The 21,442-nt window shown below is 37.3% G+C and overlaps 1 protein-coding gene across 8 annotated transcripts in view; it reads left to right on the top strand.

Moving 5' to 3' along the window:
- Positions 1-21,442, top strand: part of Pdlim5 (PDZ and LIM domain 5) — a 159,479-nt gene that overhangs the window by 34,447 nt on the left and 103,590 nt on the right. For all 8 annotated transcript variants that reach the window (XM_029475109.1, XM_029475107.1, XM_021157645.2 and 5 more), the window contains exon 3: positions 9,951-10,102. In XM_029475109.1, the coding sequence (XP_029330969.1) occupies positions 9,951-10,102 (152 nt within the window). The remainder of the gene's footprint in view (positions 1-9,950; positions 10,103-21,442) is intronic.

Below are 21,442 nucleotides of genomic sequence, written 5' to 3'. Positions count from 1 at the left end.
TTTTTTGAATGACTCTTTCTGTCTGATCTTTGTCAATTTTATGCAGAAATGGAAGGCATAGAAATGAAAAAAATATTGTATTGGTATGAGGTGATTTTTTTTTTGTCAGTGAGTAGGTACATATATATTTTATATGTCCATTACCCTTACTTTCTCTCAACCTTTAAATATTGTAACTGTGTATAACTTACTCCTCCAAGATACTTTGTCTACCGTTATGGTTAATGTTAATGCTCACATCAACCATTTGCTGAAAGAATGGAGCCCTTGTCTCGCCACTAACCCTGCCCTTTTAGATTATCGCAGCCTCTCACTGAACCAGGAGCTCACTGCTTTGGCTAGACTGCCAGGCTGACAAGCTGCAGGGATTTGCTGTGTGGCCCCCACCTGCTGCCTGGCATTATCGTGCCTGTCACCATGCCTGGTTTCCCACCTGGGGGGTGGGGTGGGGATCTGAACTCAGATGTCCTGCATTAACTCCTGTGCCAATTGGGACATCTTCCTAGCCCTAAAGGCTCACTCTTTGGATATCTTTCTAAACCCTTTTCTCTGTTCTGTTTCTCTTTTATATGATTCATCCCATCTTTTTATTATATATCTTTATGTTTATTCACTTTTGCTTCTTTCTTCTTTCCCTGGACTGAGGGTAAGTAGATTATATTATTGTTGTATCATCAAGTCTGGGACAGCCTAACACATAGTAGTCACTTAATAAATGCTTGCTTCTCCTGCTAGTCTAGTAGCTCATTCTTTATCACTGCCTAGTTCTTATATACTTACTGCATATATAGTGAATGAATGCATATATAATGCAGTATTAAATGTTAGATGGCTCAGCTGCTACTACTGAAAATGTTTCTGTCTTTTAGATTAAATTATTAAATTAATTATTACTTAAATTTGTTTTGCTATCTGAACAGGTGGCAGTTCTAGATGTGCCTGTCTGAGTGAACTCTGAAATGCCCCTTGCTTTTGGTTTCTAATGTTGCTGTAGGTTTTCCTTTAGAGAAGTATCTGTGTGTTTACCTGAAGAGAAGAGAGAATACTTTGTATGGTTCACACCTAAGCATATGTGCACTATTTAAAAAATATCTTTGTTTAGTAACATTGTAGATTTAATTCTGCCTTCACTTGTTTGAAGTGGTTCCCATATTTACTCATTTTATCTATAGTCTGCTTTAATTAAAATAAGCAGCCCAGGTCTTTCAGTAACTTACTTTGATTTCTGGGCATTGAAATAATCTTGTTTTTGTTTGTTTGTTTGTTTGGTTTTTTTTTTTTTTTTTGAGACAAAAACATAGCCCTCTACATAGCTCTGGTTGGCTTAGCCCTTTACATAGCCCTGGTTGGCTTAGCCTTCTACATAGCCCTGGTTGGCTTAGCCCTCCACATAGCCCGGGTTGGCTGTCCTACAACCTATCATGTAGATCCTGCTGATCTTCATGTCACAGAGATCTTATTGTCTCTACCTCTCCAGTGCTAGGGTTAAGGTATGCAGCACCCCACCCAGTTTATCTTGATTCTTACTTACATATACTATTAATTTTGTTGCTGTTTTGAACAATTTCATAAAATCTTGATTTTGGTTGTACAACAGGTTTTAACAATTTCATGCCAATCTCAAGAATTTACGAAGTATAATGCTTTACAACAGAGAAACATGAATAATATATATTAAGCATTTGGGCAATAGTAAAAATTTATGGCAGTGGAAATGGCTACTAATGGTAATGGCAATTAGGTAAATGAAAGGTTATGAAGTGTATAAAGAATTTCTTACCTTGGAGTTGAAAGAGACTCTAGAATAATTGTATCCTACCATTCTGTCCACCTTAGCAGAATGAAGACGGATGCAGTGGCTTGCTCAGAGCACAGGAGTTACTGACAGCTTAGCTAGAACTTTCTTCAGGTTTCCTTGTAATGAAATGGTGGGCAGATGCTGGTTATCATGCAAGTGCATGCAGCTTGCAGAATTTTAATTGTCCACAAAGACTCTGGATTTCATTTTGGTGTCATGGAGCAAAAATTGAAATGTATGAAGCATACCTTGACAAAAGTACAATATTTTTCCACTCTGTATTTAATGGGAACAAAAACGCCTTTGATTTACACTGTAGTATTTTATTATATGTCTGTGTTATTTTCTGTTTAATTCATGAGTGATAGACCACAAAGAAATATGTGGTACAGTCATTTCTTAGAAGCAACATGCTTCCAGCATGGTCTGCGGACCTGCCATAGTGTGGACAAACATGAAATACCAAAATGGAGAGTAACTTTTAAAAAGCTTGTTTAGTAGTTGGGCAGGATTAGTGTGTGTGTGTGTGTGGCATAGACACCTAGAATGAGTCCTTTGCTTTCTTTTACTTTTATAGAGATGTGTTAGATTTTTAGAGTCATTGCTGTGTGGTAGACTGGGTGAATGGAGGACTTTGGTCCCAAGAAGTCTGAGGGGCTTTGCTTTGTGGAGAGAAGACTATCCCTGTGAAAAGTGAGAGTGTGAACTGCAGACAAGACAAAGGGCCCTGGCCTTTTACGTTTATTCTTGGGATTGAGGGCATTGCTTAATTGGAATAATTACTAAATATGGTTTATGCTATGAAGATCAGAGTTTCAAAAGTTTAGATATTTTAAAGCTATGCTTATTTCCTATTTGTGTGCAGATCTTCACCCCCTCCCCCATTAAAAGCACATATCCATTCTCATTTGGGAATTCCCAAGTTTTCTTGATGTTTATGGAGTTTTTATCTTAGGACATCTGACAATGGTTTGCTTGTGGGCTATGGAAGGTTTTCTCCTCACTGTGGAAGTATTCTGGTGGTGCTGGTGGTCAGGAGCCATGTTTTGAAAAGCTCTGCTCTAAGGTTTTGCTAAATCATAAGTTCATTGGTTTTTGGTTATAGATGCCTTTGAGAGTCTGGAGAAAGTTTTACTAGATGGAAAATGTGTGCATGCTTACGTGCAATTTTAGATGACCTGTCTTGGCTTGACTAGAACCTGGCGGAGGAAGAGGAGAGGAGATTAGCGATATATGCTTACCCTTGTTAATCTGTTCCAGGGCAAACTAGAATTCACTTTCTTTTTTAAAATTTTTATAATTAATTGTGACTTTGTTTATAAAGCTATTCCACTAAGTATTCCAGATAAGAACACTGATTTTCCTACTTATGACAAGTTTACTTGGTTTTGAAATGTTATTGGATGTGTTCTTTTTACAAAAAAACAAACATTCACATTTCTGGTAGACTGGTATTTATATGCTAACTGCAAAATTCATGAACTCTTTGGTTACAGATGACAAATTGACTGTAAAATGCAAGTGTTAATACAGCATCGCAGTAGTGAAGCAGGGCTTAAGAAGATGTGTTTTATTTGGACTTTGTTGAATAGAATGAGAATTGTTGTCTAGTAACCTGGTCCTGTGTTTGAATCAGTGGTTCCTGACTTTAAGGATGGTGATGTTAACACTGGCTCACCTGTTTGCTTTTTTTTTTTTTTTATTCATAATGACACACACTTTGAGGTATTCTCTGTACTGTTGCCATATAAGGTAATTTCCCCCTAACTTTTTGTGTTAAATTGCTTACAGTTTGACTCACACACTAAAAAATAGAACCCACACTTAAAGTGCTTGAATGAGTCAGAGTCTAGTTGTTTTATTCAGAAAGGATGTCAGTGATTGTTTGCCAACTTTGCCACTCCACTGTTCCAACCTACAAAAAGCCAAATCATTTTATTTCAAAGAAAAAGGCTTTCAATGCAAAGCAAGCTCAAAATTTAAAGGGATACTCTGTTAGGCATCTCTGTTAGTCTACTTTCTGTTGCTGTAACAAGATATTTGATTTGGGGTACTTTATGGAGGTAAGAATTTGATTTAGCTCATAGTCTTAGAACACATTTAATCTCTGGGCATGGTTGTAAACATTTTTCTAGGGTTTGATAGAATAACTAGCTATTTCAACAAATGAAGCAAAATGTAGGCATTGAACTAAAACAGCATTAGCAAACTTTCAGTTTTAGAGAATGCAAGTTCAGGATTAGGTTACACCTTGATGAAGGCCTTCTAGCTTGGGTAGACATGTGATGGATTAGCATCATCTGGTGACTCTGTAGGCACAAGTCACGTGGCAAGATGGGAAGCCAGAGAGAAGGGCTGCACCCAGTCTTGCTCTTCTATTAAAAACCCATTCCTGTGGATTACTTCACAGTAATTAATCCCTTCTGAGAGGACAGTGCACCCAGCAGTACTTCTAGTGTGTGAACCACAGCCACAGCATAGCAGTTTCCAAAGCAGTGACAACCATTTAAAACTGATCTTTAGCATCATTTGAGGACTAGTTCCTGTACAGACAATATACTATAACGTAAGACGGAACACTACATGCTCTACTGTAATATTGTAAAATAGATAAAAAATGATTAGAGTGATAGCAATCCAATCGGGATTTGAGAACCCTTAGCTACATTTTTTTTTTTTAATAATACTTCATGACTGTTTCATTGTTTGTTTGTTTGTTTGTTTGGTTTATGATCTGCCAGTTCAGTGGTTTCCAACCTTTCTAATGCCTTATTACAGTTCCTTATGTTGTGGTGACCCCAAACCATAAAACTTTTTTTGTTGCTACTTCATGACTGTAATTTTGCTACTGTTATGAATCATAATGTAAATGTTTGTGTTTTTCAGTGATCTTAGGTGACCCTGGTGAAAGGGTTGTTTGATCCCCAAAGGAGTTGTGACCCACAGGTTGAGAATTACTGCTCTAGCTGCTAATAGAACCCCTCTTGCATTTTATTTATGATACTAATAATGATTTGGTGGCATTCACTCAGCATTGGCAAGAAAACAAGTTCTCTGTTGTAGGTGTGGCTTTTTTACATTCTTACATGTTTCTGAGAGTCAATGGAACAAGCTACATTATAGTGCCCTGAGAAATACACTGGAGATAGGCTCTTACAAAATTTTCACTATAGACTCATGTTTTTTAATTTAGTTTTTAAATTCTGTAATAGAGATAATAGATACTGGAAAATACATTTTAAAACAAATTAAACATTATTCATTAATTAGATTAAAAAACACTACCTTTTCTAGTTCTTTGCCTCAAGAAAATCCTGTTCATCAGATAAATGAAACTTTTTAGCATTCCGCCCCCCCCCCCCCCGCAGCCCCTTCCTCCCATGTTTTGGTGATTGCTGTTTAAAAACAAAACAAAACAAAACAAAAAAACCAATAGCTTTTATTTTCCCATGGTTTGGTTCTCATGGTTTTTGACATGGGAAACTTCTGTTAGCGTTCCTTTCTGAAGCAATCATATTTATTGTTTCTTTTTTACACTGACTATGTCTGTGGCATTCCTGCCATACTGGTGGTGCTAGGGTCATGTGTTTTAAAGCATTCCGTACTTTTTGAAAATATGCAGAAAGCAGAAAGCTATGACTTGGTAATGTCTCCTACCCTACATATTTATTATAGGGCACTTTCAAAAACTTTTTTTTTTTTTCCTAAACTAACAGCAAGTGCTGTGTTTAGTGAAATCAAAATGTTGTTTTATACATATTTAAAAGCTGATTTCTTATGAATTTTGATTTCCATATTTTAGTAAATTGTGTCTGTGTGGTATTTTTTGACTTTTTAAACTGCTAGCCAATTTTCAGTGAAATAAAAAACCAGTTTCTACTTTTTATTGAGCATTTCTTATAATTTGGAAAGGTGAATTTCATTAGTGGATTCTAGGACAGTCACTACTGTAACCAAGCTTTGCAGAGTTAGCAGCTGGAGTAGGCGGTCACTTTAACAGAGACTCTAAGGAGGTAGGCTGCTGTGTATCTGTGCACAGATGTGACAGGATGTGGTCACCTTCAGGAGTCATAAGGAACTTTTTAGTGGGTAAGATGGTTTTCTTTTTTTTTTTAATTTAATATTATTCAAACATTTTATTATATATATACTCTTGTAGAGCTCAGAGTCTCTCCCTTTTGGTCCCCGCAGTTAGTAAGATGGTTTTCTAACCAGCATCTCTTGGAGACAGTTGCCTTGGTAGTTTGCCTGTCTCGGGTGTTTTCATTTCAGTCTTATAAAGATGCAGCAAGGCTTTTTCTTTTTAATTAAAAGGTTCTAGGAGGAAACCCTGCTGGAACCATGTATTCCTAAGGAAACTAAAGACTTTAGTGACTCACAGTTACTAATTGTATTTAAGTTCTTGATAAAATTGTTAAGTAAATTAGGAAGTTACACTATTGCACTGTAGGTCTGTCTTGCCAGGCTGGTCATCGTTATAACTTACAAGGTTCACAGCTGGGGAAGATGGATGACTCCTTTTCTTATTGGTATAACGGAGCAACAGTGTTCTTACTAGACACTAGAGACCAGAAATAAAGACCTTGTCCCAGAAATGGGTAACTTTTAGAGTTGTTGGGATAGCAGTTACAGCACTGTGAATGCTGGCCAGTAGGAATGAAGCTTTTAGATTAGTTCCAGTTTTATTTCTCCATGTTCTATGACTTGAATATGTGGTGTTGTCAGAGGGTCTTACTGTCACACAGCCTAGCTGTTCATCAACTGATAAATAGAAAATAAAACTATGGTATATTTACACTTATTACTCGGCTATTAAGAAAATTAAAGTTAGCAGGTAAATAAGTAGAGCTCCAGAAATCCTGATTGAGATAAACCAGGCTAATAAAAACAAACATTGTATGTTTTCTTTCATTTATGGGGTGTTGGCTTTGACTCTTTAGATATGTGATTTTTCATTTGGAATACTCACAAGCATCAGAAAATTACTAAGGGACCATAGAGGAAGTTCATTTAAGAGAAGGGGGAATAGAAGGCACTATTATAAAGGTTTAATTGAAAGTATAGAACAAGGAGAGATAAATTAGGGCTGGGGAGGGAAGGGCAGGAGAAGGAGGAAACTGGGAGGGATGAAGAACACTAAAGATTTTTCAAAGAACACATATGAAAACCCATTATGAAGTTACACTAAACCGAAGCCTACTAGAACAACTGAGGCTAACAATTAAAGCCCTGGTTTTTGAGTTGCTGGCCATTGAGGTTGCCAAGACCTCCAAACATTGCAGGCTATTGCCAGAGATCTTAGTTACCCTGCAGAGTTTGACAGCTCCTTTTCTCCTGATAAGTAGTGTGGTGAGAATGTGTGAGCTATACAGAGGACGGTTTTACTCTGGGTTGCCATTCTGGAGGTTCAGAGTTGAAGGACCATGCCTGGTGATGGCGTTCTTTCTGACGGAGCCTCATGGGTACTGAGAGGATGTCACTTGAGAAGACAGGGGTGGTGGAGCAGGTTCCATTTCTGTTCTTTTTATAACTATAAGCCATCAGGATTTCATCTTGGGAGCCTGCTCCTAATTACCACATTGGATACTAATCACAAAGGGCTAAATTCTAAACGGCATAGATTAAATTTCTTCAGTACCTTACAATGGAGATTAAACCACAGCAACTAAGGCCTTGGGAGCACCATATTTAAACTTTAGCAAGCACTGTTTTGGAAATGTGACTGGAGATGAAAGCCCAGGAAGAGTAAGGTGAAAACTTTCGTGGTAGGCTAGTAGACAAGTAGGTAAGATGGAGGCGGAAGATGGTCATCGTGGGGTCGGACTAGTAGAATAGATAACATTTAGATATTTCTTACTTGTGGTACTCAGGAAAGGGGCAGAATTCATGAAGCTGCATGAGATTTCTGTGTTCTGTGATCTGAAGGTAAGGACAACATAAAGACAGTTCTGAGAGGAAATGCAGAGAAATCAGCTGTAAACATTTTGAGACTATGGTAGGGTCTCAGCATATAGTAGGCATAAGCAGTCAGAGAGTACAGCAGTTCATATTTTGATCCTGTCTTTGGTGTAATTATATTCTTTCTGCATCTTGTATTGCTTTTATATGTGTTAGAAAGACAGTATTTAAATGGCTTCTGACTGTATTTAGGACAAATGCCACAGGATTCCGTTTCTGTGTTTTAAGGCTTCTGTATAAGAAAATTTAAGGTAATTGAGCTGTTTCTGTTTCTGGTTCATTTTAGTTGTAAGCTTGCCCCCTTGACCAGTATAAAGTCTAGGATGACTTGTTTAATTTATAGTTGTCCTCATCCAGACTCTGAATTTCAATGTGTTTGATTATTTTAATAGATAATATCTGTCCTTTGTCTTCTGGGCTATATTCTTATTTTCTGATGACACCTGTAACTTTGTAATATAGTTTCCATATAGATGAACTTTAAAAATTGTGTAGGATAGAGAAGATTTTTAAGATCATCTGGATACCTTCTACATTTCTCATGATAGCAATCCGAGGTCCAGGGAATAGTAACAGCATTTATTGAGTTATATAGTATCTCATGTTATCTATTGTAACAGTCCTTTAAGTGAGAAAATTGACCTCCAAGTCACATACAAAATAATGGCATGATTGAATGAGCAACTATTTCTCTTCTAAATGAGCTTCACAGTTTCAATAATGTAGTTTTGTGCAGTAGAGATGAACAGTAAATATATTTTCTATTAGAGTAAATGTTTTCTTTGATATTTAAGTTAACAAGGAGAAATACTATTACAGCAGCTTACTTATTACTTAGTACAATGAAATCATGTTAGTTACTGAGTAGAATGCATGTTCTGTCAAAGTCTGTGATGGGATGAAACATAAGTATGTCAGTTTACCACTTGACACTGTTTTCCTGAATTTTAAATATAAATGATTATTTTTTGTGTATTGGGATTGGTCTGCTTTAAGGAAGGAATTTAACAACTGATAATACGGAAAACCTAAATGAACATAATATATTGTATTTATTCCTTTGCCCATTATTATATAGCAGTTCTAATTTTTTCTTTCTTTGTTTTAATTGGTATTTTTTACTAAGTTTTTCCTTTAAGCTTTTTAAAAATTACTGTGGTAGTGGAAAACTGTTTGTAACTTATTTAGTTACCTATGTATTTTTAAGTATGCAATTAGGCTGTATTAACTGAATATATTCCCAGTGTTATATAGTCATCATCCCTGTTTATTGAAAGTGTTCGTTGTCCCAGTAGAATCTCTGTGATATCTTACTGATTGTCTCCTGGTTTTGGCCTGGTCTCATCTGTCTCAATCTGCTTAGCCTAGTTGGATGCTAAGCTTGCCATTGGCTTAAAATGGTTTCTTTTGTTTGCATTTGTTTTATATTTCTAAATATTTATGAAAACTGCATTGTTTTTCTATATATTGTCATTTTGTATTCGCTTTCCTGAGGCCATGAAACATATTTGCAGCTTGTAAGAAGTCAAACTAAATGATGTAAGCCATCAGATAAATATATTGAGTAACCAAAGAAACACTGGGAGTTGAGGACTGATACACACACACACAAAAAAAAACCCGTCTGGCAGTCTCAAATCAGCATTTCCTTTCCTTCCTGTTAGATGCCTTGAGCAGGAAGCACACCCAGTATGAAAGATACTTGGGCCTGTGATCTAAAAGAAGTTAATCCCCAAATGCGGATGTAAGCTGGACTCCAGAGGAGGGTGCCAAGATCCTCCCTTCATGTTTTCTACAGACAGAAAGACAACAGTTTAGAGTTTTAAAAGTGTATTTTTAAAAGTAATATACTTTGTTTTAGATTCTATTCTTTTTCTTTTGCTAAAATGAGAATTGTTCACGAATACGGATACTTTACTTCTCTTTCTCTTCTTTAGCAATCACACACTACTGCAGTATAGTAAATAAATGATGAAATGTCGGAGACCATTTTCTAATATTGTTTTGTAACAGAATTTAAGAAAAAAGCATGAAAATCACTTCAATTGTGACCTCTTTTATCAAGCAAGATAAGTTTATGATGCTCCAATAATATATTAATGCAGTTTTTTTGTACGAAAAAGTGTAATTTTATCTGCATTAGCGTTCTTGTATTTTAAACAGTGAGGTTTCTAATGAGATCTGTTTATTGCAGCTGAAGGATGGTGGCAAGGCATCTCAGGCACATGTCAGAATAGGCGACGTGGTTCTCAGCATCGATGGGATCAGTGCACAGGGAATGACGCATCTTGAAGCCCAGAACAAGATTAAGGCTTGTACGGGCTCCTTGAATATGACTCTACAAAGGTAAGAGAGAAACCAGCCCTGGGAATATGTTTCTGTGTTTACTTCATGCTGTGTTTGATGACACAGATTCCCTACTGCTGTTTCAGGTAGACGCATTCAGAGTAGGATGGCTCTTCAGTTGGATATGTATGTGCCATGAGAACTGATGAAAGATGTGGGGTATTTTTCATGTTATCCATGTCTTCGTAAACATTGGTTGTATGTTTTTTGAGAATTGAAGAATTCCTGAAGTTTCTCACTAGAGCTCAGGCTAAGAATTCTTTTTTTTTTTTTTTCTTTATCGAGATAGGGTTTCTCTGTGTAGCCCTGGCTGTCCTGGAACTCACTTTGTAGACCAGGCTGGCCTTGAACTCAGAAATGCGCCTGCCTCTGCCTCCCGAGTGCTGGGACTAAAGGTGTGCGCCACCACTGCCGGCTTTTTTTTTTTTTTAAGATTTATTTATTATATGTAAGTACACTGTAGCTGTCTTCAGACACACCAGAAGAGGGGATCCATCCGATCTCATTACAGATGATTGTGAGCCACCATGTGATTGCTGGGATTTGAACTGAGGACCTCCGGAAGAGCAGTCAGCCCCCAAGAATTCTTATTATAGGATAAATCATTGCTTCCTATTTGGAACAATATATTAGAGTACAGCCTTCTATCATATAGTTTGACTTTCCCTAGTTTCTTTTTTACCTTTCTTATTTTGAATAGATATATGTATTTGAAGAGTAAACTTTTAATTTCTTTCTTTCTTTTTTTAAGTTCTTCTGTCCCCAGTATTAAATGGTTCTCTTGCTGACGGTAGACAGATGTTTTGAGCATTCTAACACTGGACCAGCATTGCAGTAGCTCAGTGCTTGTTCAAAGCAGTGTTGGCCATGCTGGTTCAGACCTTCTGCATGTGAAGGTCAGAGGTATATGCATTTGAGCATAGATTCAGTACAGTATCTCTGACTTAGTGTCAAGAAAGAGAATCAGTTCTGAACCTTCATTTATAAGGAGCCTGATCATTGGCCAGGATCTTAAGTCCACATTTAATGATTTCTATGTTTAGAGAAACCCTGTCTTGAAAAACCAAAATAAATAAATAAATAAATAAATAAATAAATAAATAAAAAAATAAAAAAAGAAACAATATATTTTTGTTCTTGGAGAATTTCATACATGTATACAATGTATTTTGATTATTCACCCAGCCCTCCCTAAGTGTTCTTGATTTTATCATATATGGAAGATAACATACCTCACCCTTCCCCCCAGTCTCCTAAGAACCCATATTTTCCTGTAAACTGTCATGCAAATTGTCACTCTCAAAGGAATAAAATACAGAGTATCTTCTAAGTATATTTGATAGTAGCAACTTTCCTTTCAGATTCTCTCCTAAGACTAGTGCTTTATGGAGAGCACTTTGGATGCTTCTCTCCTCTTTGCTGCTGATGTTCCAAGGACTAATACTTAAAACATTAAGGCAGGGCAGATACATTTGCTTGTTTAGATGAGGATCAGTGTAAAACTGAGTAGGAGAAAGCTTTAAAATTTATTTGTGGATGTATAGTGTGTAGTATTATGATTATCTAACCAGTTGAATCTTTCCATTTTTGTAAGCTGAAAATTTTTCTTCCAGTGGGACCACAGAATCAGCAGTTATACATATTTAAATTTTTGATAGCTATACATTTTAATGCATGGAAAGACAACCAGTGAAAAAGAAAACCGGTCTATTGCTAATGCTTCCATGGTGCCTGTCTATCTATACAGGCAGACAACATAAACATTGTTACTGATTAAATGAAGATGTTCAGTCTTATTTATAGGTGTTTTTGCCAAGTTTGACTTTGAAAGGCAACAAGTACTTAAGAAGCTTGCCTGAGATAATTAAGGATGTAAAACAAACACGTATGATAATAGCTGTTTCACACAGCCTAAAACTGACTCCATATAGTTTTAAATGCTCCTTCCTGGGCTGTGATTATTTCTTCCATAACTACCTTCTTGTCTGCACATTGTCCTCTTTATTTTATAATCCAGACGCTGTAGTCCTCATTTTTATAAACCAGTACTCAGTGTCTTACTTTCTTTTGAAAACCCCGAGTCTCATAAGAGTAGATGAGAACCAGATGTTACCCTTTTTGGATGCATTGCCAACTCCAGCAGTCTGCTACCCACTCCAATAAAGCTACTGAAGAGCAGAATCTGACTAACTTATGAAGCCGACTCAATATTATAAACCTTTTGGAATTCTGTTGAATCTTATCTTTCTTTTCCCAACATTGATGTTTAGGAACCCAGAATATGAAAAAGAGTTTTAGAATTCTGTTGTAATCAACTGTAATTCCCTTCACGTTTCTAAAGATGTCTTGCATTGGATAATAAGTGCCCTTTGTGGTACTATGTGTAAATTTGAGGTTGTGTGTGTGTGTGTGTAAGTTAGAGTCCACCTAAGATGTTATTTTCATTGGTTTGTTCCTCGCTTGTTAGACCAAGCTGTCCTGTCAGGGAGCAGCCCTAGGAACTGAGCTGCCAGTTTCTACCAATTTCTGTGACTATAAATCACTCCTGTTTTGTTTTGTTTGTTGTTGTTGTTTTCCTTCTAGAGTTCTGAGAGTCTAACAGGTCCTTTGGATTGCGTGTTAATAACTTTCTTCACAAAACTATCTCCAGCCCTACTATGTATGGATATTTTTTAGTTTATGGCGTAACATTGACAACACTACTGAAAAGCACTTTTGCTTTTTAAAGAGAAAAATGCTACACTGAAGAATTATTGATTCTTCCTACAGACTCTTGTCTTTGTCAGTTCTTTCCCTTGTATCACAACAAATACTCTGAATTTGAGTAGTGTAATTGATTGCGTTTTCTTGCTCCTCACCAATCAGACTGTTCTTCACTCTCCTTCTAGGTTGAATTGCCCACAGCAGCACTTTTCCTATGGAATCATTTTCTTATAAACAGTCTTCTTTGTGGATATGGGATATTCTATGTAGATTTGCCTTAGTCCTATTTTCCTAGAACCAGAATGTGAGAATACATGGTATTCTTCTGTAAGTACTTATTAAAGGTCTTTATTTTAATGTTACTTACACGACTGAATGAAGCAGTATTAGGAAGCCCGGGGGTGGGGGGTGTGGAGGGGAGGATGTGAGCTTGTGCAAAGATGTGATTTCTTGGGGATAGCAATCTTCTTGGATCTAGCAGGAAACTTGGGAAAAAATGGCTGCTCAGCATTCTTCTTGCATTGAGCCGGGAACTGGACTTGCTTCCCTGTTTTGCTTGTGTTAGCCCTTGGTGACTAGCTATCTTGGAGGGACTGGGAGAGGAGAAGAGGGCATGATTAGTTTCTGTTGGTTCTGGCCTGGACTTTGAGCAGCAGTTCAGAGAACCCCAGGGGTTTGGTATGCTGGGGTCCAGGCCTGGCAGCAGCCTATTGTGAGATTTTTGCCCCCACCTGAGGCCTCTACTTAGAAGGTTGTGCTCTAGATCTCCTGGGCTGTCCTGGTCTCTCAGGTTACCCTTACTCATCACTCATGCCCTTCATTCTGTTGGACTGAGGTTTCTCACTTGTCTCTGAGCTGCCTCATCAGATTCCTTTTGTCTGTTTGCTGCCAGTGCACGCTACAGGACACTCTTGGAGCCTCATCTCCCGCTGTCCTAGTTTGCTTTTCTGTTGCTGTGACAAATCATTGACCAAAAACAAATTTGGAGAGGGAAGGCTCACAGGTTAGTCTGTCACTGAGGGAAGTCAGGACAGAGACTCTAGGCCTCCCTCAACCAAGAAACAAAACCCAGGAGGAATGCTGCTCTGGACTTTCTCTCTAAGGCTCTCTCAGTTTGCTTTCTTATGCAAACAGAGCCACCTGCCAGGGTAGCACGCCCACAATTGCTGGATCCTCCCACTTCAATCATTAATCAGGCACTCTGATGGAGAATGACTTACTTTTTTATTGCTGTGAAGAGATGCTTTAACCATGACAACTCTTATAAAGGAAAACATTTGATTGAGGCTGACTTCCAATTCAGAGGTTTATTCCATTATCATCATGGAAGGAAGCATGGCAGCACACAGGCCGGCATGATGCCCAAGAAGGAGCTGAGAGTTCTACATCTGAATCAGCAGGCAGCAGGAAGAGAGTGACTGACCTTGGGCCTGGCTTGAACATTTGAAATCTAAAAACCCGCCCCCAGTGACATACTTCCTCAAACAAGGCCACACTTATCCCAAATAGTGCCTCTCCTTTAGAGATTATGGGGACCAGTTTCATTCAAACTAACCCAGAAGCAGTTCCTTAGCTGAAATTTTTCTCTTCCCAGTTTGTGTCAAGTTTTCAAAACACTAAGTTACACACTTTGTCCTTAGGTTCTTTCTCTTGCTGCACGCTATTCACTTTCCCCCTCTGAACTTGAAGGAGACAGTATATGATACTCATTGCAGCACTTAATTACATGCTAGGTATAATGTAAAATATCCAGGCTAATTTCATGAGTCACTTACAAATATACCTAATTAGTTAATAATCACACCTAGTGCTGCCTGTTATTAAGATAATTATCTCATGTATTTTAGTATTCTTTCTTTGCCTAGGCGTGGTCCTCAGCCTTCCTATGCTATGATCCTTTAATACAGTTCCTCATGTTGTGGTGACTCCCCGACCATAAAATTATTTGTTGCTACTTCCTAACTGTTACTTTGCTATTATTATGAACTGTAATGCAAATATCTGATATGCAGCCCCTAAAGGGGTTGTAACCTACATACTAAGAACCATTGACCTAGGCTTTGTGAAAGCAAGACCAAGCTTTCGGTACTATTTGCATTTCATAGAATCTATTGTATAGATTTATGCTTTTAATATGCAGAGTAATCATTTGGTATGTCAACATTACTTATCGAATTTAGAATTTGTATTTCAGAAATATTTATTGAACTTTGCTGTGAGACAAGCATTGTTTCTATGCTGAAAACAAAACAGTGAACAGAGCAGACCAAACCCATCTCCTCCCTCACATTTCTGTCAGTGGGTAGACAGACAGAAACTGAGTGTAGATGTGTTGATGGCAGTAAGTGCCACCAGAGAAAAGAAAGCATTTAGGGGACATAGGGAGTCAGATGCCAGCATCGTTTTTCTAAAGCAGAGAGGCAAGGAATGCTTTATCAGCTTCCTGGGCACTTGAGGCAGAGGGACAAGAGCACTGCTTCTGAAGCAGGGTGGTCCAAGGCAGAGTCAGAGCGCATAGAGGGGCAGAGGTGGATAGCACCTGTAGAGCTTTGGGGGTCATTATGAGTTTACTAATGTAATTTAAATTTCCTTATCCTGTATGGGAAAAGAAACCTTTGGAAAGTTATATTGCTAGAACAGAGTTTGGGAGATCAATGGCTTTCTTATTAGAAAGAGAGCCTAGTAAACTGAGGATGGACCATGCCTCTCTGTTTAGCCGTGTACACATTCCAAGTGTGTGTGTGTGTGTGTGTGTGTGTGTGTGTGTTTGTGAAGTATCTAAGAGAGAGATCACAATAAAAAATGCAATTTTTGCCATACATATTTATAAATCCACTAATTTTCAAAGTGTATTTTTAAAATGTAATTTCATTATAAAATTCAAACTCAATTATATAATAAAATTTAGATAAGTAAGATAAGGTTTTTTGTTTGGTAAGATTGTTCTGTGGCTGTTAATCCATATCTTGTCTCGTTTTGCAACACATAGTAAGTAACACATTAGTTTTACTTCTAATAACTTAAAATAGTCAGACTCAATTCTTGTTCTACTATAGGTAGAAATGAATAAAATAGTGAGAAATTTTCTTTTCTATTATATTCTTTTCCAGAATTGGGTTATTTATTCATTCATTTATTTGTGTGACTTAAACTATTTCTAAGATTGCTACAACTGTACTATGAGAAATTCTAATTACTTCTCCAATTAGGATAATCAGGTAAATAGAGGTGATTATTTTTAAATACCAAATCCATTTTGCTTATGATTTTTATCTAAGTCAAAATGCTTAATTTTAGAAATTACATCATTTCAGCCAATGAATGAAGAAAATTACTCTCTAGTGCTTTTTAGTAATTATTGACTAAATTCTCCACATGGGCATTATTAACAAACTTGCTACTAACTTATATGATTTAGGGAAGGTCACTAAATTTCTGTGCCTTACTTTTCTTGACTATAACATGAGATCATATTTGATTTCAAAATCCAATCTTTTCAGTGTAAAGTCTGGTTCTTGTTCAGGTTTTTCAGCTGTAAAGGGTAAGTTCCCTCAGCTTGCCACTAGATCAAACCAACTTCGTTTGCTTATCTTGGCTTCGAGAATCAGGAAATTGGACGTTTTTCATTGGCGCCATCCTACACTGTGCCAGGTTAGCAAAGTGACTTTCAGGTGAAAGGTACGTCAGATAGATATGCAGATAGTGTGCTTCATCATCGGAGTAGCAAACACTTTTATCCTTGTTTGCTATTTTTAAATTAGGCCTGTTGGAGTCACGGAACATTTATGTATGGCTTTTTTGTTCTTTCTGGTCTTTCATTAGTGGTGGCATTTCTGTTTTTTTTTTTTTTTTTCCTCCTGTTTTTCTTCTTCAAGTTTCACTTAGTTTATGTGAATCACTTGATGTGATTAGAAATGAAAGGTTGAGAAGGCCAGAGTTTTGAAAAATATTGATGTACTTTTCTTTTTCTGCCTCCTCTGTCTATATTCTTCGAAAAACAAAACAATACAAACCCAAAATTGCCAGAGGTCCAGTAACTACTATTAATGAATGGCAGACTGGAATAATTTAACAGGCACATTGAAAAAAAAGAGAAAGTGGTCTTGAACCAGACCGAAGCTATTAGTCATCTTCTGTTTTGTTTTACCGGATTGCTTAATGCCCTAGTACTGAAAGCCATCTGGGCTCAGCTCTACAGTTCTTTCACTAAGAGCATGGAGACGGGTTTGTTTTTAAGATCAGATGTTCTCAGTTCTGTATCTGCAGTAATTGAATTAAAGATATCTTTTTTTTTTTTCTTCCAGTAACTGGAGCTGCACATCATACTGAGCACCTTGCTTCCCTCTTGTCCTTTCACTTGTCTTTTTATACCTGTTCTAAAACGTGGCCCTTGTTGGCTCTGGGTTTTAATTCTTAACTTGAAAGATAGCTATCTTTCAGAAGGCCTTTCTGATTATATCCCCACCTACCACTGCCCTCACTGGAAGTGCTGTGTAAGCATGTGTGGGTTAGAATTAGGGTTTAAGCATGTTTGTTTTGTGAATAACTTTACATACACCACTTAATACTAAGTCAGTCCAATAGAGGATGGGGTTAGAATGCCTACTTCTCATAGTTTAGAGTTCATATGATTGGCCGAGCAAAAGGCTGTGCCTCAGCCCTGCCTGCCTTAGTCTTCTGGGACTGCAGGCATGTAGCCACGTCTGGCTGTCTACTTTTCCTGTTATAGCAGAGAGCTTGGTGACTAGATGACTTCTGCAAGTATACTTTTTTAAAAGATGGTGTAGAAGCACGGTAGGAACAGCCTGGACTTGAAAGCTCGTGGCTCTCTGAAAAGAGTACTTTTCAGTTTCTCTCACCTCTCTGTATTCTCTTAAGAGATTCATTTTCTTTGTGCTTAGAAAGACACTACAAACTGGGCATGGTGGCACATGCCTTTAATCCCTGCACTTGGGAGGCAGAGGCAGGTGGATTTCAGGGTTCGAGGCCAGCCTGGTCTACAAAGTGAATTCCAGGATAGCCAGGGCTATACAGAGAAACCCTGTCTCGAAAAACCAAATACATACATACATACATACATACATAAATTAAAAAGAAAGAAAGAATGAAAGAAAGACACTACAAATAGGCTAGTGAGCCACTGAAGGGAGTGCTTGGTGGTGGCTGCTGGGTAATTATTTGGTTGTCCATTTTAAATTTGAATACTACTTACTTTTCTTTCCCAGGTTGACTGTTCTGCTAAATTATTATTTCTGAATTAAAGTTTTAACTTAGTTTTTTTTTAAATTAAGCTTCTTGTATGTAGTTATAAGTAGCTCTTTATTCAAAAATTAAAAACAATATTTTGCTTAATATGACTAGAAAAGTAGCATCTGTCTTGCATCTCTCTCTCTTTAATTCAGTAGTGGTAAATATTGTCAGAAATTAAAGTTCAATATATTTCTTTTGTTGAATTGTCAATAATACTTTGATCATGAATAAACCTGGTAAACATGAACTTCACATCTTGAAAATGTGCAGTTGTTCTAAACCTGTAGTCATTTATTCTTCAGAAAGGGGAGAAAATATTTCAATGTTATTATAAACTTCTAGGGGAAAACCCTAGGAAATAATGTGTTTTAAGACTTGTTTTTCATTTGTAAATGAGCAACACAGTGCCTGCTGTGAAGGGTTATAATAATGTATTATAACGAAATGTATATAAAAGACTTATAAAGAAATTCAGGTATTTTTCTCTGCTTTTCTCTGGCTTCAATAGAACAGTGTTAATGTGGTATCCATTGTAAAATTACAAGGAAGTCATATTTGTTTTGTCCCTTGGAAACAGTACTGGGTGTGACTGCAGGAAAACAGAAAATGAAAGAGAACTTGGCTGAGGAAGAAAGACACAAGCATTAGATGATAGGATTCTTTAATTTTCAAATAAATGACTTTATTAGGTATTTTCTTTATTTACATTTCAAATGCTGTCCCCTATCCTAGTTTCCTCTCCAAAAATCCCTATAAATGGCTTTTGTAATTAAAACTTTTCCCAAAGAGTGTAATGGTTACAGCATCCTGTCTACTTCTTATTCACTACTGCTCTGATTCATAATTGTCTTCACCAGTGATTTATGTGCCATCTGGTAGGAAAAATTGTGATGCAAAGAGGAACCAGTACACACTTGTTTATTCTGCAAAGACCTTGTTCTCATTAGAAGAACAGTGGAGTTACAGTTCTGTTTCACTGCGGTCAAGTCAGAAAGAGCAACAAAAAGAAAATGACTTAATTCCTTCTAATTCATTTGTGTTTCCTTTAAAGTAATTTTCTAGGTAACATTGAAATCAAGTAACGTTCTAACTTTTGAACTATGATTTTATGAAATGTTTAGAAAGATTTTGTTTTAAAATCCAGTGCTCATCAGCAGTACTATTAATACTAACGTTTAGTTGGGAAATATCGGTGATCATAAGAATGCACTTTTTCATTAGCTTTACCTTATGACGAGTAGCACCTTAAGGGGTAGATAGTGATTTATAATCTTTTCCTTTAAGAAACTTAGGATTTGTTAAAAACCAAAATTTTTTTAAAAATTATTTATTTATTTTTATCTCTTCATTTATTTTTATATGAGTACACAGTAGCTGTCTTCACACATACCAGAAGATGGCATCGGATCCTATTACAGATGGTTGTGAGCCACCAAATGGTTGCTGGGAGTTGAACTCAGGACTTCTGGAACAGCAGTCAGTGCTAACCATTACGCCATCTCTCCAGCCCCTAGAATTTTTCACTGGGATAAGTCTTAGAATGTGCTCCATTTCAAAGGAGCACACGATCCCATTTAAATGAACCTCTTCCTGAAGGTGCTCAAACCTGGACCAGGTCTCAAAGGATGAAGAAGATAACTGGTAGCAATGTGGACTGAAGTAGGGCGGTGATGATAAAAGCCCATCAGGATGCGTTGGATGGACTTGTTGACCAACTAGAGAAAAATGAAAAGACCTTCGTAGGGTCCTAGAACTATTAAATGCTTGGTCAAGACATGACAGAATTTAGTGCGGGGGAACCTGGAGGTAGATGACAAGAATCCAGGCTTAGACAAGTCAACATGATGGCAATGATTGAGGGCTTGTGAGTCCTAATTTTATAAGCCATAGCATAGGTGAGTAGGAAGATTCAGGAAAGAATATGTAGTCAACCGAGCTTAGGATGTGATTTCTGGCCCTTTCTCCTTCCCTTCCTCCCCAGTTTATTTTAGTATGATCTCTGTTTCTTTGTGTTACTAAACTGACTCTCACTTGTATATCTCATAGGCTCCTCTAGGGTAGTATGGTCAGAACTGCATCCTGCACCTTGCCTCACAGTTTTGCATCTCTTACTCAGGAGTACCTTGATGAAGCACTCAACAGCTTATTCATTACCCAGAGACAAGAACTCTTTCCTTGCCAACCTATCATTCATCTGTAGGCATCTGGTTGTAAGCCTTTCTACATGTACCCAAACAGACTGTTTGAGACTAGAGTAAAATGATCAGTGGCAGGCATCACAGTGTGGAGAGAGGGCCAGTCCCTGTGTGCTGGTCATTGAGTGTAGAAAAACAGTCCCCGTGTTTGCTCTTAGGAGATTTCAACTTTCCCTAAGAAGTTCTCTTTTTTGTATGAACATTTGGGTGGACAGCTCTTCCCACTTCATTAAGATAGTTAACAGTAGATTTTATAAATACTATTGTGTATTTTTAAATGGAGAAAAAGGGTTTCTACTTTATTTACAATTATGAGTATAAATGCATATACATATATATAAATGATTTAAATTATGTATATATATGATTTAAATAGACTTAATTCATGGATCACTTGTAAAAACAAACAAGCATTATGAGCATGGTTAGGATGAGTCACCAAATATATCTTAGGCCATCAGAATGTCAGAGAGGGAGAGGAGGTGCATGTAGCAGGAGGGTGGAGAAGAGTGTGCTAGGAAGACAGAGGGCACTTGGAGGAGAGTAACATGGAAATACTCCCCTGGCTGAAGTACTTATCAGCAGATTAAAAGGGGTATTCCATAACATTGGATTCTACCAAATTAACTTAGTTCTTGTTATAATTTAAAATTGAGAAAAATCTCATTGGAGTTTTAAGGTGAAACGAGAGTTTCCATCTTTACTGTGTGGAAAGGAGCGTTTCATGCCTGCCATCCTGGATTAAACAGAAGGTCTGCACTACATACTTACTGCCTTGAGTTGCAGAGCACGTCATGCTTTAAAATAATAGTAGTTTTTGCTGCTATTGCCTGATAAACTTAAGGACAGTTCATGGGAACTTAGTAGTGAGACAGACTGGCCATTCTTCTGTGTTTAATGGCAGCAGTCTCATCTGAGTTCCAAATCAACATGCTTGCCCATAGCTTAGGAACCTTGATAGGGTTGAGATTCGAGCTCTTCCCAACTGTTCCCCAGGGGCTGCTGTTGCTATTCTACTCTCAAGAGTGCAATAGCTCAGGCTTTAGAGAAGTTGAAAAGCAAATGGCAGTGATTGGCTGTGTTAAACACATGTGGGGCAGAGTATTTTTAATGTCAAATTTGTTGTCTAAAAGTACCTCCATTTTCTTTCTTTCTTTTTTTTTTTCCTTTTTTTTTATTAGGTATTTTCCTC

Source organism: Mus caroli, chromosome 3 (assembly GCF_900094665.2).
Source record: "Mus caroli chromosome 3, CAROLI_EIJ_v1.1, whole genome shotgun sequence".
Taxonomy (NCBI): Eukaryota; Metazoa; Chordata; class Mammalia; order Rodentia; family Muridae; genus Mus; species Mus caroli.
The sequence above is the reverse complement of the archived record's forward strand: the minus strand, read 5'-3'. Positions and strand labels throughout refer to the sequence as shown.